Source organism: Osmerus eperlanus, chromosome 6 (assembly GCF_963692335.1).
Source record: "Osmerus eperlanus chromosome 6, fOsmEpe2.1, whole genome shotgun sequence".
Lineage (NCBI taxonomy): Eukaryota > Metazoa > Chordata > Actinopteri > Osmeriformes > Osmeridae > Osmerus > Osmerus eperlanus.
Window position 1 is genome coordinate 1,951,541 of NC_085023.1, and position 17,512 is coordinate 1,969,052.

The 17,512-nt window shown below is 44.4% G+C and overlaps 1 protein-coding gene and 1 long non-coding RNA gene across 2 annotated transcripts in view; one reads left to right on the forward strand and one right to left on the reverse strand.

Moving 5' to 3' along the window:
* LOC134021879 (uncharacterized) overlaps nt 1-17,512 on the reverse strand; it is a 317,808-nt gene that overhangs the window by 215,771 nt on the left and 84,525 nt on the right. The window lies entirely within an intron of this gene.
* The window catches only part of loxl4 (lysyl oxidase-like 4), a 37,308-nt gene continuing 22,069 nt past the window's right edge, over nt 2,274-17,512 (forward strand). The window contains exons 1-3 of the mRNA XM_062462919.1: nt 2,274-2,609; nt 5,224-5,519; nt 5,760-5,974. Of these exons, the coding sequence (XP_062318903.1) occupies nt 2,294-2,609; nt 5,224-5,519; nt 5,760-5,974 (827 nt within the window). The 5' untranslated portion in view covers nt 2,274-2,293. The remainder of the gene's footprint in view (nt 2,610-5,223; nt 5,520-5,759; nt 5,975-17,512) is intronic.

Below are 17,512 nucleotides of genomic sequence, written 5' to 3' on the forward strand. Positions count from 1 at the left end.
GGGGGGGAAAGAGGGAAAGAGAGAGGTAGAGAGAGAGAGAGGGTGGGGAGAGAGAGAGAGAGAGAGAGAGAGAGGGAGAGAGGAGAGAGAGAGAGAGAGAGGGAGAGAGAGAGAGGGCGAGAGAGAGAGAGAGAGAGAGGAGAAGAGAGAGAGAGAGAGAGAGAGAGAGAGAGAGAGAGAGAGAGAGAGAGAGAGAGAGAGAGAGAGAGAGAGAGAGGAGAGAGAGAGAGAGAGAGAGAGAGAGAGAGAGAGAGAGAGAGAGAGGAGAGGAGAGAGAGAGAGAGAGAGAGAGAGAGAGAGAGAGAGAGAGAGAGAGAGAGAGGGCGAGACTGCCCAAAAGACTACCTGTGGTACATGTGTGAGGAATCACAGAAATTCAGTATAGGCTCATTCAAACTTCACACAGTACCAGGGAAAACTCATTATAAGTCATTATCCACTATATGTATCAATTCAGCATATCAATTATATGTCTAAAAAGACAAAACTGTATTTAGTGTTAATTTCAAAATCGAACTAACACGCTGCTTGTCAGCATATTTGAGTGGACAAGAACAGGATTCATGAAGCATAACTCCCTGTACATCTGGGGGACGGAGAGGGTAAGAATGTGTGTGAGAGAGATGTGGGAGGGGAAGGGGAGGTGAGGGATGAGAGAGCGGAGGAAGGGAGGGAGGGAACATAGAAAGAATGAAAGAAAGAGGGAGGAGAGAGCGAGTGAGAGGAGGAATGATAGAGAGAGGGATTGACTAGAAGGAATAGTCCTCTACTCAGTCACTCCAAGTCAGTGAGGGTCAGAGCTCCTTGGTCTGTCTGTTTGTTTGTCAGGTGAGTCCACTCAGATTCCACTTCTGCCTCCACTCTCAGCATTTTCTTTTCTTCATGTTGGATGATAACACGTTTAATATTCTGTGATATTGCGAGGGGTCAGAGCTAACTGAGTATCTATATAAACAGTCAAAACAGTTATGATGGGCTTATCTCTGGCTTCCAGGTCTTAAGAACTCTGTTTTTGAATATGACTCTACTAATCTGGCTCTCTGACAGCTAAGTAAACGTTGGGTTTTGTAGACACTCTGGTGTGTTTCTGAGAGAGTGCCAGGAATACCACAGGTGTTTCAACAAACACCAGTAGGTCTTCCTACAAACAATTATCAAACATATAATCATGGGTTTGTGTTTTAAATAACTTATTAGTGTAGTCACTTGCTTTGTGAACTAATGTAGTCACCTTGTCTGTAAATTCAGTATACCTGAATATGCAGTGCTAGACTTTAGATTAAAAAGAGAGATGTGAGTGTGTTGGTGTTACAGTTTAGCTGCAGATAAAGAGTTGTAGATACCTGGAGTTCAACGTCAGACAGCAGAAAAACGTGACATGTTAGATGTGACTCAGAGCTTCACTTATAAACCTGCACCTGTACTCGTTTCTTGTCTGGTGTTTTTGCAGTGGGACTCCAAAACTCTCATCTAGTTTCTCTGTCCGTTACTGTGTCTGGGGGTGAAATGAGCTGCAGTTGCCTCAGGGTGACAAATATACTTTTGAGGTTTGGTTTGAGAGCAGACATTTTTATATTGCTAATTATATGTCTACATTTTTTAAGTTGGTGATATGCAGTTGTAGTTCTGTGGTTTAGCTTTGTGTTCTTTTGTCTAAAGAGCCGTTTCAATGGTAGAACAAAAACATCTAATTAAAAAAAAGTATTATTCTTTTTTATATATTGTGCTAAATTAAAATACAGTTTTTAAAGATCAAAGGATCCTAATGGTTTAAATGACAAAACAGCTGAGTAGAGTATAGTATTTGCAGAATATGAGTCAGCATATGAGCTGCCTGAACATGACTTCATTAGAACTAATTAGTCGCCAATGAACACAAGATAATGAGCACATTCTATGTAGTTACTGCGCCTTGCTCAAATGTACCTCGAGCCAAGCAACACGCAGCAAGGCCCCCTGGTGAGCCTGCGTCTCTGTCCTGATTCCTGGTTCTGTCCAGATGATGTCACCATTGTACTTCCTGATGCCTCAGCAAAATCTGCACCTTTAGTCAACTCCCGCAAATTACGTTTCTCAACAGATAATTGGCTACCTGCCCAGACCCACTCTTTAAGGACATGGATGTGATCATTTAGGACCTTAACAGCGTGAATAACCCCTAATCATAGTAGCTCGTTGACACCTCAGTCAGGGGCCAATCCTCCAAGCTGAACTCGCTAGCTGTGACACATTCCTTTGCGCATACCGATGTCTGTCTAATCTCTTTACAGACGCATTTTGCTACGCAGGAACGATGGATCGCATCTTCATCCTCGGATTCAGCTCCCTCCTCCTCCTCTTCCTCTTCTCTTCCCCTGCTCACGCGGAGCCCCGCCTGTCAACATCGTCCCCGCGCAGGTCCACACGCGCTCCGGCCGCCAAAGTGCGCCTGGCTGGAAACTTTGCCCGCGGACCTAACGAGGGTCGAGTGGAGGTTCTGCACAACAACACGTGGGGGACCGTGTGTGACGACGACGTGGACATCAAACTGGCTAACGTGGTGTGTCGCGAGCTGGGCTTCCAGAGCGGCATCACGTGGGCGCACAGCGCTAAATATGGAGAGGGAGACGGTGAGAGTGGGAATACTTCACGAGTCTAAGTGGATAGGCTTTAAAGCTCAGAACCAGATGTCTACATGAAGGGGTCCAGAGAAATGTAGTTTCACTGGTCTCTAGTAGACACCCTTGCCAAAACCACAAACTAACTAGACACTTTCACACGATAGCCTACAAGTTAACTTGATACATCAGGAAGAGTTGAGCACCTTATACAGGCTAAAACAAAATTAGTCTATGGAGAGTATCACCAGTCCAGATAGCCACATTCAAAAACGTATTCACTAGTCCATTCAATGGTCCATTCACTGGTTCATTCTCTTGAACTGAACTGATTAATAAATAATTGGCTCTGCTAGCTGTGCCATTCTGGATATAGCCCGACTCTGATCTTCAAACTCGTACCTTTCCAATTACACAGAACAAACATAGGTCTACCCACACGCCATTTCCATGGTAGCAGCCAAACGTGTCGGAGAACACCAATTAAGATGCAAAAATAACTGCTCCTCTGACTCACCAGCCATGAAGAAACAAAGATAACTTATGGGATTCTGGAGCAGTCCTCATTAGGGCCGGTCGGTAGCAGGCTGGCATGGCGATAAATACGCGCGGGCGCGAGAGAGAGCGGAGCATTTGTTTTACAGTAATGACAGCTTTGCCTTGCCAGGATGCTGTTACACTTCCCATACTTTATGGCGCTTCTTTACTGCCCCCTTTAAATTCTAATTAAAGGGAAGGGCGAGGGGTAGCACGGCCGCGCGGGCGCTCAAGTCCCCATTGCTCTTGGCCCCGGGTATGGAATAGGCTACGGTGCATTTGTTTACTAAACGTAGCCTACCTTCGCAAGCGTCGCATGCTAAATCAGCGAGCCTGTTAAAGTCAAGTAGTGTTTAAAGGCTTGAAAGGCGGCTTATGGACCCTGTGTTATTACAGCAAAGTCGTCCTGACTGCCTATAATCAGATGAGCTAACCTAAATGCAAGAACAAATATCAGAGCAATTGAAGAAATCCTTTTTGTTATGTTAATATATTGGGGTTGGTTAAATAAAGATCTAATATACCTTATTAGGGCCCCATAGAAGAGCCATATCACACAGGCAACTTTCAAAAATGCCATATCTTATATCTGATATTGTTCCTATGGTCTCTCCCTCTAACAAAGTCATATCTAACATACCTTAATGTAGCCTGTGACAATCATCCAAATCTCAACCTTTCCTTTGTCCCCAATGGTAGTCATGCTAGTGATACAGAGATGGATGATATGTGTAGGTATCTATTCATAGACATCATGGATATGTGTAGGTATCTAGCCATAGACATCATAGATATGTGTAGGTATCTAGCCATAGACATCATAGATATGTGTAGGTATCTAGCCATAGACATCATAGATATGTGTAGGTATCTAGCCATAGACATCATAGATATGTGTAGGTATCTAGCCATAGACATCATAGATATGTGTAGGTATCTAACCATAGACATCATAGATATGTGTAGGTATCTAACCATAGACATCATAGATATGTGTAGGTATCTAGCCATAGACATCATAGATATGTGTAGGTATCTAACCATAGACATCATAGATATGTGTAGGTATCTAGCCATAGACATCATAGATATGTGTAGGTATCTAGCCATAGACATCATAGATATGTGTAGGTATCTAGCCATAGACATCATAGATATGTGTAGGTATCTAACCATAGACATCATAGATATGTGTAGGTATCTAACCATAGACATCATAGATATGTGTAGGTATCTAGCCATAGACATCATAGATATGTGTAGGTATCTAGCCATAGACATCATAGATATGTGTAGGTATCTAGCCATAGACATCATAGATATGTGTAGGTATCTAACCATAGACATCATAGATATGTGTAGGTATCTAGCCATAGACATCATAGATATGTGTAGGTATCTAGCCATAGACATCATAGATATGTGTAGGTATCTAACCATAGACATCATAGATATGTGTAGGTATCTAGCCATAGACATCATAGATATGTGTAGGTATCTAGCCATAGACATCATAGATATGTGTAGGTATCTAGCCATAGACATCATAGATATGTGTAGGTATCTAGCCATAGACATCATAGATATGTGTAGGTATCTAGCCATAGACATCATAGATATGTGTAGGTATCTAGCCATAGACATCATAGATATGTGTAGGTATCTAACCATAGACATCATAGATATGTGTAGGTATCTAACCATAGACATCATAGATATGTGTAGGTATCTAACCATAGACATCATAGATATGTGTAGGTATCTAACCATAGACATCATAGATATGTGTAGGTATCTAACCATAGACATCATAGATATGTGTAGGTATCTAGCCATAGACATCATAGATATGTGTAGGTATCTAACCATAGACATCATAGATATGTGTAGGTATCTAGCCATAGACATCATAGATATGTGTAGGTATCTAGCCATAGACATCATAGATATGTGTAGGTATCTAGCCATAGACATCATAGATATGTGTAGGTATCTAACCATAGACATCATAGATATGTGTAGGTATCTAACCATAGACATCATAGATATGTGTAGGTATCTATAGCCACCTGACCTTGGTGCTTCCCAGGCCCCATCTGGATGGACAACGTGCGCTGTGAGGGCTTGGAGAAGAGTCTGAAGGAGTGCAAGCACAACGGCTGGGGCGTGCACGACTGCAAGCACGGCGAGGACCTGGGCGTGGTGTGCACCCCCGAGCGCCGGCTGGACCAGACAGGCTCACGCAGGGGCCACTCCATCGCCCTCAGGCCCAACGTCAGCCCCTCACCCCAGTGGCAGAGCATCTTGGCAGGCCGCCGGGGGCAGGCCTACCAGGGGAACGGACACCCCCCAGAGATGCCACGCAGGCAGCATCTCCAGCACTCGGTACGCTGATGGGACCAGGACCCCAGACTGGACTACAACAGAACAGAACAGACTAGACTAGACGTGACTAGACTAGAATATAATTTTTTTATTGTCCAACTAGGTGGACATTTTCCTTGAAGCTTGTCACACGTAACACATATATTATCACTGGGCAACATGTTTATTTTAGCTGATTGGTGGTCCTTGACTGAGACCTTTGTGACCTTGAATCCTTGCCCCTTGTGCCACCCACTTCAGGGCTCCAGTAAGGTGCGTATCCAGGAAGTGCGTCTGCGACCCATCCTCATGGCAACCAAGAGGAGCTCCCTGATCACAGAGGGTGTGGTGGAAGTGAAGCATGCTGGGAGATGGAGACAGGTGTGCGACCTGGGTTGGAGTCTGAACAGTAGCAGGGTGGTGTGTGGCATGCTGGGATTCCCAGACGCAGCGCAGCACAACGCACACACCTACAAGTGAGTCCAACATTTCTTCATCCTCACTTCACCTCCTCCTAACTCTCTCCTCCTCTCTCTCCTCCTCCTCTCTAATCTAATCTAATCACACCTCTTCATATCTCACTTCCTCTCTCCTCCTCTCCTGTCCCTGAAGGACCTCTCTGAACCCTGTCTTCTCTGCTGCCGCACTGTTGGGTGAGATGAATAACCACTCCCAGTCTGGGGAGGCCATGGACAGCCTGTTTTAATGCTGTTTCACATCACCTCTCATCAGGTTGGAACACAGGCCCTTTATCTGCCTTATCTGCCTCACTCAGAGTCCCCCTTCCCCCCTCCTCTTCCTCCCCCTCTACCTCCCCCTTGCCCTCCTCTTCCTCCCCGTAGTGGGATGATAAAGCCGTCCCCTCCTCTTCCTCCCCGTAGCGGGATGATAAAGCCGTCCCCTCCTCTTCCTCCCCGTAGCGGGATCGTCCCCTCCTGTCTCCGTTCCCCTCTCTACCTCTCCACATGTCTCTTGCTCTTCACGTTCTCCTCTGGCTCCCCCTACATCCCTCCCTCCTCCCTCTATCTCTCTCGCTCACGTTCTCTGTCTGATGTTCTTTCTCCCTCTTTCCCTCTTTCCCTCTTTCTCCCCCCCTCCTCTGTTTCTCCGTCTCATCTCTCGCCCTCCTTCTCTCCTTCTCTCCCTTCATCCTTAACCTTCATCTCTCTCTCGCTCTCTCTCTTTCTCCAGATGCTATCTTCTCCCTGCACCAGAGACAAACAGCTTAACTTTAACTTTTAGATTCTGGTGAAGGGCTGTAATATACCAGCTGATTGTTCTTTAACTGACTCATCAATACTGCGGCCTGGAAAAAAAAACAGCTATGGAGGTGTAGAAGTCTAGAGGATGTGTAGAGGTCTCTCTCTCACTGAGGATGTTGGGGTGGGTGGAGTTACTGACTCGGGCATTCATCTTATCATCTTTTCATCCTCTTAGAGGTCTTTTGACGTGACCTCGACACTGGCATTTGTTAAAGAACTCTCCCTCTTTTATCAGTCTCTTACTCACTCTCCCTTTTTCGTTCTCTATCTTTCTTTCTCAATCGCTCTTTTTTTATCTCTCATTTACCGTCTGTCATTCTTACTGTTACCCCCTCCCACCTTCCCTCCCTCCCTCCCTCCCCATCTCTCTCTCCCTCTCAATTTCCCTCTCTCCCTCTCTCTCCCTCTCTGTACCGTTGCGTCACTGTGGAGAACACTTTGCGATCCAGAAGGTTCTGGTGTCGACCACAGGATGACCACACATTAGCAGGGCTGTTCCGGGGCTGTCGTGAGGATGAGGGAGGGCTGGTCTGTGGGCATCTCACAGACAGGTCAGGAGAGCCAGGACGACAGCCTGTAAATATGTGAACCTGTGACCTCCAGAACTGCAGTCAAATGCTGTAAATATGTGAACCTGTGACCTCCAGAACTGCAGTCAAATGCTCTACCACTGAGCTCAACCAATTTGTCTTCCTGCATGAGAATCAGGCTCATCACAATAATGTCACTTTTTACATGAAAGAACAATCTCCCTGTCATGAATCTGCTGACACAGATAGGCCAGCAAGACAGATGGATAGATAAGGTGGATGGATGAGGAGGAGAGATGCAGGTGGATGATTCTGGTGTGTGAGGAGCGGTGCCTGGCTCCCTACCAGAGATGGAGGGATGAGGGCGCAGGAGGGCAGGGTGGTATAGCCTGAAGGATGCTGGCTGCTTCTCTCCGAGGTCACCTAGCCGAGGTCACCTGGCTTGGGTCATGGACCATGTAGAGACAGAAATGACATGCCGTCGTGTCAATAAGATAAATAACATAAGGCCATTTAGTTTGTTTAATAAAAGAGCAAGCTATAGACCTGTGTTATAGGAAAGGTAACCTTAAATGACTTATTTTGTGATCGGGCGCTATATATATAAAAAAATAAATGTATAATCTTTTTTTATTTTTTTTATTAACTTGACCTTCCAGGGCGGGCGGGGGGTGCCGTTGGGGGGGGGCGGGGCGCCCCTCTAATATAATGGTAGGGGAAACACTGAGAGCGTCATCTCACATTCCCTTTAAAAGCAGGCGCGCTTGTTCCACGGCGGATTGCTATTATAACAGGGGATTTGCCAGGCGCACGCCAGGAGCGGTTCACAGCGGTTCGTAGCGGTTCGTAAAAGATTATGGGCCCTATTTTAAACTATCTGAAACGCAAGTTGCTATTATACCGGCGGGATAAATGACTTTGCGCGTGGCACAAATCTGAAATGGGTTGGTCTGAAGTAGCTACATTACTAATGGGTGTGGTTTGGGCGTAACGTGCAATAAACCAATCAGAGTATCATCTCACATTCCCTTTAAGAGCAGGCGCGTTCAAATTCTCAGTCTTATTTTTATATACCTACATTTTATTTTTTTAATTGTTATATTTTTTAATTGTTTAGTTCTTAGAATTAGTTTAACCATTGTACTTTTTTAATTAATTTAAGACCTGTATATGTTTATTGTTTGCACCTTCCTGAAACAGTAAATTCTGTGTTTGTGTAACATACATGGCGAATAAACCGAATTCTGATTCTGATTCTGATTGGGATGGGAGAACAAACCCACCCAAATTAATTTTGGTTAAACAGGCGTGGGAGGAAATTGCCACAATTGTTACAAATCAAGTTCACATACAGAGATTTCTCATGAAAATCTTTTTAATCATTGACATGAAAGAAATGTAACACAGCCATACAATAAATCAAAACAATGTAACGTAGCTTCGCAGGAAGAAGACCCAGGGGCCTCATGTATAAACGTTGCGTACGCACAAAAAGCTTGCGTACGCCGGTTTTCACGCACACTTTGTGATGTATAAAGATTTACTTGACGTGAGAATGTGCGGACCGTCACGGAAACTTTCGAGCAGACGTGAGAATGTGCGTACCGTCCGCAAAGTCTTGTCTGGCTCTGTAACGTAGCGAATTCTAACTGAAAAGTGCCGAAACTCACCAAACATTACAAAATAAAGTTTCCAATACTACGTTTATGACGTTGACTATTCAAAAAAACATAAAAATAAAAGTTTGATCATTAATGTGGATGATCACATCAAAATGCCAAAACCCAAAACGGGAAATGCTATATAGCCTTCTGTTTAATCCGCCACCACTTACAGTTTTTTTTATTCGCTTTGGTATTATTTTCACAAGTATGTGGTAAAATCTCACAACTGTTAGTACAAAACTCAAAGCAGATCATCAAAAAGTCTGTTTTTTCAAACATGTAATCACATGTTCAATTGACAAAGTACAATGCACAAAATTACACAATCACTTTTTCACCACACCTAATCAGTGTGTCATCAAAGAAATATATTTCATATGAAGTAATTGTCTTTCACAATGCAATGCTCACAATACTTTTGATATGCTTCTCATCTAATTTGCGTAAATACATTTGACCAACACTTAATCCAACTGATCTTAATGGTTAATCACTGAACCGTTTGGTAAACCTATATATTTTCATTTCAGCAATAAACAGTATATTGATTTTGAGAACTACAGAAATAAAATGTGTTTTTGTACGAACATATAAATTAACCACACATGATGAATACTCGTTATTGCTACTTGATTTCAGATTGGGGTAACCACAATTGGTCATTAGATATACGTAAACGTGGGGGCGTAAACACTGGCAATTTCTTTCAACATAGGAGGATAGACAGCAAGGAATAGGAAGAGCTCGTGGACAAGGGATCCGTCAGAGAGGTGGGCATGAGAGAGGTCAACAGAGAGGTCAGAGGGGTGGGCATGGGCACCAACAGAGAGGTCAGAGGGGTGGGCATGGGCACCAACAGACAAGTCAGAGAGGTGGGCATGGGCACCAACAGAGAGGTCAGAGAGGTGGGTATGGGCACCAACAGACAGGTCAGAGAGGTGGGCATGGGCACCAACAGACAAGTCAGAGAGGTGGGCATGGGCACCAACAGAGAGGTCAGAGGGGTGGGCATGGGCACCAACAGAGAGGTCAGAGAGGTGGGCATGGGCACCAACAGAGAGGTCAGAGGGGTGGGCATGGGCACCAACAGAGAGGTCAGAGAGGTGGGCATGGGCACCAACAGAGAGGTCAGAGAGGTGGGCATGGGCACCAACAGACAAGTCATAGAGGTGGGCATGGGCACCAACAGACAAGTCAGAGAGGGGGGCATGGGCACCAACAGACAAGTCAGAGAGGTGGGCATGGGCACCAACAGACAAGTCAGAGAGGTGGGCATGGGCACCAACAGAGAGGTCAGAGAGGTGGGCATGGGCACCAACAGAGAGGTCAGAGAGGTGGGCATGGGCACCAACAGAGAGGTCAGAGAGGTGGGCATGGGCACCAACAGAGAGGTCAGAGAGGTGGGCATGGGCACCAACAGAGAGGTCAGAGAGGTGGGCATGGGCACCAACAGAGAGGTCAGAGAGGTGGGCATGGGGCCTCTAAATGTTATGTTTTGTTCTCATTTAGTTACATAATAGAAAGTATACCTATGTTACAATTATATCTGAAAAATAGTAAAAACTACGTAATTTGCCCAAATAATTGTAGACGATGCGGTCAATCTCACGTTGATTGTGATTTATAAAGGAAAGGTGCGCAGGACCTGGCGTACGACCGGTTTTATACATGTGAATATGTCTGTACGTAGGTACTTTTCGAGTTTTGGCCGTACGCCATCTTCTGGTATGAAAGCTGTGCAATCCTTTATACATGAGGCCCCTGACCTCTCCAGCAGTGTGCACGGGCCAAGCATGCGCCCTTAAAATAGCATCTGAATAACGCGCCATTGTTTTTCTGAAACTGCAAAATAGCACCAGGGAACGTTTGCGCCGGAACACGCCTCCTTTTTTCGCTGAACCGCCCCCGGGAGCGCAAGGTCATTCCCTAATCTACCGACGTGCGTCTATGGAGGGAAAAGTCCGCTTTGCGTCGAGTGCAAACTAGGAATGAACTTGGAACTTGCGTCGTTGACAAAGTCAATTGCGCTTGGTGCAAGATAGGGCCCATGGAATTTAACAGAGCTGTACTGACGTACCATAGCAAACAATGGGGTTTTAAGTGCAATGTTTTAAAAATACGCTCTCGTTGTGATCGGCCCGAATTGCGTAAGTTAGTAATTGGCTACTCTCTAGACTGAAGTAACCTTTCGTTTGTCTAAATTAGCTAGCAAGACAGTCAGCCCTCCCAAAATACCGAATTTAACTAGCACTAGCTACTTAGACTAACTACTGTAGCTAACCAACATAAGCTAGGTTGCCTACTTTAAATAGTTTTTCTCAATTGCTAAGACACATTTCTTGAATGTGTACTGTGTTTTCTCTAAACTCTAAACACACATCTTCATACTTAAACAGTTTTGGCCAAACCCTTGACTGTTGACCCAAAATCAAACACTGTAGTCAAAACTATATTATCTGTCGTATAAACCTAACTTTGCATTCAAAATACACACAAAGCCCTCAAATAAAATCAACCTTCTGAATACCCTTTACACACTGCTGAGAGGAATTGAAAACACTATTATAAAAAGGTTTTCATGAACCATTGACTATAACGTGTCCCTGAATTTTAGATATATTCCACCTCATGAGTTTGACATGATGTCATAAAACTCACAATTACTGCAATTGTCCTTCTTACAGGCTGTTTATTTTCTATTTACATTATACAGCAATTGCATTTTGAGCTATTGTTACTGTAGTGGTCACAGTATACAAATAGTAGTACTGTTAGTCAACAACACAAATGTATTGCTGTAAATTGTAATTTGGGGAACAAAGGCTAAGAAAACAAGGAAATAAACAAATAATTTTTACCTGGGTAACAGAGCTTGAGTACAGTACTGTTCATTGTGGGTCAGCATCCTATCTCTGACCAGGGTCAGGCCAGAGATTTTCCTCAACATCACAGGCAATGTTTTCTCTAGCCAAACAGCAGGGAAAATGCCCCTGAATGCCTGAGCCATCCATGACAAGACTCAAGAGCAATGTCCCCACAAACTTCTTCCATGGCTTGGAGAAGGTTGTTCTGTCATAGGGATTTCTGTCATAGTGTGGCATGGATCTCATTTGAGATTGTTGTTCTTCTTCCTCTGCCTCTTCCTCTCCCTTGTCCACCTCTCATTTGGACAATTATTCATTTTCTTCTGATATTTGCATCCATGATTTCAAAGTACAGATGAGCTTACCTTTGTATTCATTCCAAACCCCTGATTGCTTGATGAGTATATTTGCTTGTTAGTGCTTACACATCGATAATTGGTTGTTAAGGGTGTTTGAATTGCGCTGTTTTGGGTTTACTTATCAAATGGCAGTGTTTTCTGAATGACATAATGGTGATAATTGTGTCTTAAAGTAAGAGGTGTGTTTAGACTTTTGCAAAGAAGTGTGAATGAACCTGAGAAATGTGTCAAAAAGGGTAAATTGTGTTTAAAGACTGGGGTATATGGTCTTTCTGCTGGGATTTGGCAAAATGGTTTCGTGGGGATGGCTTACACATACAATTTTTGTGTGTTAGCAATCGAGAAAAACTGTAACAAGGCTGCACTTCTCTCTGGGCATGTTGAAAAAGCGCGTCCCGTAGGCCATCCAGAAAAGACAGAAGACGTTGTGTGTTATATGGGCCAAGAGTAGCATGGCGGTGAAGGACTCCATGGTTGCTGATGGCTGCACAGAGTGTAACATTACCTCCACGCTGGCCAGGCCCATCCACCAGAGCACTTGGCCAATAATGTTTCGCCCTCTTCATCTGCGCTTTGTGAGGTTGAATCCTGCCTCATCCACAAATATCAACTCATGCAAAGTGTCACTGGCATCAAGCTGGAGTATTGTCTGTAAGAGATTTGATGACATTACAATTCAGCTAATCCGGTATTGTTACAGTAAGCCATGAAAACTATTACAACATGTAGTCTACACAGTCCAATAGTTGATATTTACACACAATTTATGGAATATGTAAACACATACCTGGGCATATTGAAAACGCAGCTCTTTTACTCTCTCGGAGTTCCTTTCAAATGGAACTCTGTACACTTGTTTCATGCGCATATGGTTGCGCTGAAGGATGCGATCAATTGTTGAAATGCTGACACTCTATATTTTGGAATGTGTCATTGTCTTCAATTATTCTTTCCTGGATTTCTCTGAGGCGTATGAGGTTGTTTTCCAAAACCATGTTCACGATGGCATTGACTTGGGCATCACTAAACATACTTGGTCTACCACCACCAACTGGTTGTCTTTCAATTCTGCAAACAAACAACAGTGTTTGACATTGTCACACATTGACAATATACTGTAAATACTCAACTTCATGTCAATTTCTTGTATTTTCTACTTCTTTTACTGTAATGCATATAGGTTCATGGTAGATATCGGTAGTACATAAAAGTACAACTTCATAGTATGGTACCTGTTTTCATCCCTGAAAGTCCGGACAATCGACGCAACAGTGAAACGACTCAGGTTTGGCTGAACTCTCAGCCCTGCTTCTCTCATTGTCATTCTGTGTACTAGAACATGGTCCAATACAGTGGCACGAATCTCATTTGAGATGGATGTTCTTCCTCTTCCTCTGCCTCTTCCTCTCCCTCTCCCTTGTCCACCTCCTCTCATTCTGACATTTCTGCCGCGTCTTCTGACATTTGCTTCCATGATTTCAAAGTACAGGTGTGCTTACCTGTTGCCCTTTTTATTCAGTCCAAACCCCTGATTGCTTGTTGAGTACTTTTGCTCATTAGTGCTTACACAAGGATAATTGGTTGTTAAGGGTGTTTGAATTGTGCTGGTTTGAGTTGACTATTCCAACGACAGTGTTTTCTAAATGACATAATGGTGACAATTGTGTCTTAAAGTGAGAGGTGTGTTTAGAGTTTTGCAAAGAAGTGTAGCAATCGAGAAAAACTGTAATTTAAAATTCAAAAACTGTTTATTGAATATTTGTACTGACTTTTTTCTTGGTATCTGCACTTAACAGCGTCCAACTGGGCTAGCCTTCATCGACGATAAGCTCCCTCAGCTTCTATGTACCGTTAGGCTATCTCTTATGGATATTTGGCAGCGTTGCCACAACCGACCGAATAGCTTCGCTCGCATCTTTCTCCGCCGCTATTACTGAACTACAACTCAAACTAGTGCACAACATCAACGTCATCGTTCTCAGCCACTCCCTCTGTTTGCTGATTGGACCTACAAAAAATGTGTTTCTGAAAAGCGACTAATACACCGAAATCCCAGACCTAGTACAGAAGCAAAATGAAAATTGATCGGAACTACGTAGGAGGGCAGAGCCAGGCTAGATTTGTCCTACAGTAAAGTTGAAATACCGTTTTCCATTAATGAAAAACAAATATATATCTGGATCACGGACAATATGCGACTGGCGATGGGGGGGACCAGTGGGGGGCCAGCAATTTTCTCAGGGTGGCGGTGGCCCCCCCCGCCCCCCCCCCCCTGACACCGCTACTGCACCAGAATGCGAGCTTTGTGTTTGTAAATCGAATTTTAGCCCGCACTGAAATATATGCCGCAGTTGATACGGGAACAATGATACCAAGCTATGCACTTGTAGGCTATACGCGATCTTACAGCATGCTGTAACACACTTTGGTTGTGGATAATATGTCCATACGTGGCAAAATCCATTGTTATGTCTAAAAAAATATTTTAGATATAGTATAAGTTTAGCTAAATTGCAAATTCTGCGGATAGCCTACCGAAGTTGAATTATCCAATGTTGTTAGCGATGCTAGCTAACGTTGGTTTGCTAGCTGTATTTCACTGGGTCTTGCAGCTGTTTGATTTACTGAAATTATTATGAAATGTTATGTTCTACTAGCCATTTGCCTACATTAGCAAGTCACTGTATTTCCAAGCCCTGATAGTGTAACTGAGACGACACAGTAAATAATTCCTCTTTCAATAAGCCCCCGTTCCAGTGTTGAGCATTAAATTAGCTGCACGGCCTGTAGAGATCTTGGGGCGAAGCCAGTCTTTTTTGTACTAAAACCGGGCTATACGCCGCTTCAAAATATAAGACATACACACACACATACACACATATACATACACATTCAGAACATACACTCACATACACATAGAGTACATACACATACACGATACATACACACACCCAAACACACACACACGTGGAGGAACTGATGCGTGCACACACAGTAATGATAGCTCTGTGCAGAAGCTACTTGGCAGTGGAGCTTCATTGTTTCTCTAAGGTCAAACCTCCAGTTTAGTGTCCTCATGTTGTGATGTCCTGGTGTTGGCTGGTTTAATGACAGGGCAGAGGGGCTGGTTCCGGGTGTGGAGGGCTCTGGTTGGTTGCAGTCTAGTCTGTGTTAGGTTGGTGCCGGGTGGGATCTGGGGGTAGGGGTCAGAGGTCAGATGCCTTGGCACCAGTCCCCATTAGGCTGGTATTACCCCCTTTAAAGAGGGTAATCATGTTTATATTTTTACAGTATATCTTGTGTTCATTGTAGGCATATTTACAGTAAACATATGGTAATTGTATCTTTTTAAATATTTATTTTTCTATTCTTTGATTCATTTGTCTATGGTGTAGTGAATTAACCAGTTGAATTAAATTAGATCTTCCCAAATTGGCCATCTTGGTGTACAAACCAAGGACAGCCATTCTACTGCAATACTCAGGCTTCAAAGGGCCAGTAGAGTCCTGCATAGCCTGAAATGGCTTGGCATGGATTGACCCACAGCTCAGATGTTCCTCCCTCCCCCACAGGGTATGCTGGGAGTGTCACATCCATTCTTAGAAAGCCTGGCCATGCCGGTCTCCGGGCCCGTCTGTTGAGGCTGCACGAAGATGCTGTAATTACAGGTTGGGCTGGACTCAGGCTCTGCTGGGTTTCTGCTGAGCAGGGGAGAAAAAAAATCACCCCAATTATAGCTACGTGTGTGAGAGAGAGAAGGAGAGAGAGATGTGGACCAACCAGGCTTTCCGGCACTAGTGAAAAACGAAGCAATTACAGCCATGCCCTGCTGTCGGTCGCTGTGTCAGCAGGCGTCTGTGTCTCTCACCGTGGAGACTGGAGGACTCAAACCACCATTTTGGTTAATGATGCTGGTGTGGAACTTGCCCTGGGATGGGGGGTATATCATTTTCCCTCCACCGGGTGACATTTTGTGTGACAGATTCTGTCTTGGTGTCCGCAGTCTGTGTGATCTTCAGCCGCGGTCCCGTCTGTAATTTATTTGTACGTCTTTTAATTTCCGAGCGCGGCGCGTGCCTCTTCAAGTGGTCTCGGAGCTGTGTTGAACTGTGCGGTCTGAAACAGGCAGCGGTCAATGTGTTCGACCCCAGATTGTGTGGCGTTTTTTCGGGGGCTTGTTTTAGCTGAGTCTGTCTTCACCACAGCCATGCTCCCGGGAACACACGCTTCACTAGACGTCTCAGAACGGCTCATTCACATGGATGTGTCGGTGAACTCATCTCTTCACGTTCCATCTAGTTTTATTTGTAGTGACCTTTGTACAAGTTACAGCCCTTTTAACAAGTGCACAGATGCTCACAGATAAGCACATATAACTAACCTGAAACCCTCAGAGGGGAAAAATCACAACAATTTTCAGGAGAACCACTTCTTGGTCTTCTCTGTGTGATGTCGCCTAGTAGATCATAACATGTGGAGAAGATAGTAGGACAACTACTGGAGAGAGAGAGAGAGAGAGAGAGAGAGAGAGAGAGAGAGAGAGAGAGAGAGAGAGAGAGAGAGAGAGAGAGAGAGAGAGATTGATATGGAGAGAGAGGCTGGAGAAGTAATGAAAGGGAATGTGGGAGTGGAACGAAAGGGAGAGAGTGTTACAATTAAGTGAGACAGAGACTGTTTGTATATGCATGTGCGTGTACGCGTGTGTGAGAGTTAAGGGAGGGGTGCTTACTGTTTAGACCAGAACAGCAGGGTGACTGTAGTGTGTGAACAAGAGGGTGGGTCTCTATGATAAAATACACACACTCTCTCTCTCTCTCTCTCTCTCTCTCTCTCTCTCTCTCTCTCTCTCTCTCTCTCTCTCTCTCTCTCTCTCTCTCTCTCTCTCTCTCTCTCTCTCTCTCTTTCTCTTCACAGATTCCTCTTTCCTTCGTCTCAATCTCATTTACCTTCTCTCTCCTCCATTAACTTGACAATAAGAAAGTAGAGACACAGAGAGAAAGTGAGCGCTGAGAGAGGGGTGTGTGCAAGAGAGAGGAAGGTACAGAAAGAGTGTGTGTGTTTGAAGTTAAACTCAGTCCCACAGTTCATCAGGAGCTGGGCGGGTCCTGGTAATCAGAGCCCAGCTGGACTTGGGTGTCGTCTTTGCTCAGCCCCCACCTGCTTTTAGTGAACCCATAACCATATATACCTCACACTGGGCCCACAGACCCATATATACCTCACACTGAGCCCACAGACCCATATATACCTCACACTGGGCCCACAGACCCATATATACCTCACACTGGGCCCACAGACCCATATATACCTCACACTGGGCCCACAGACCCATATA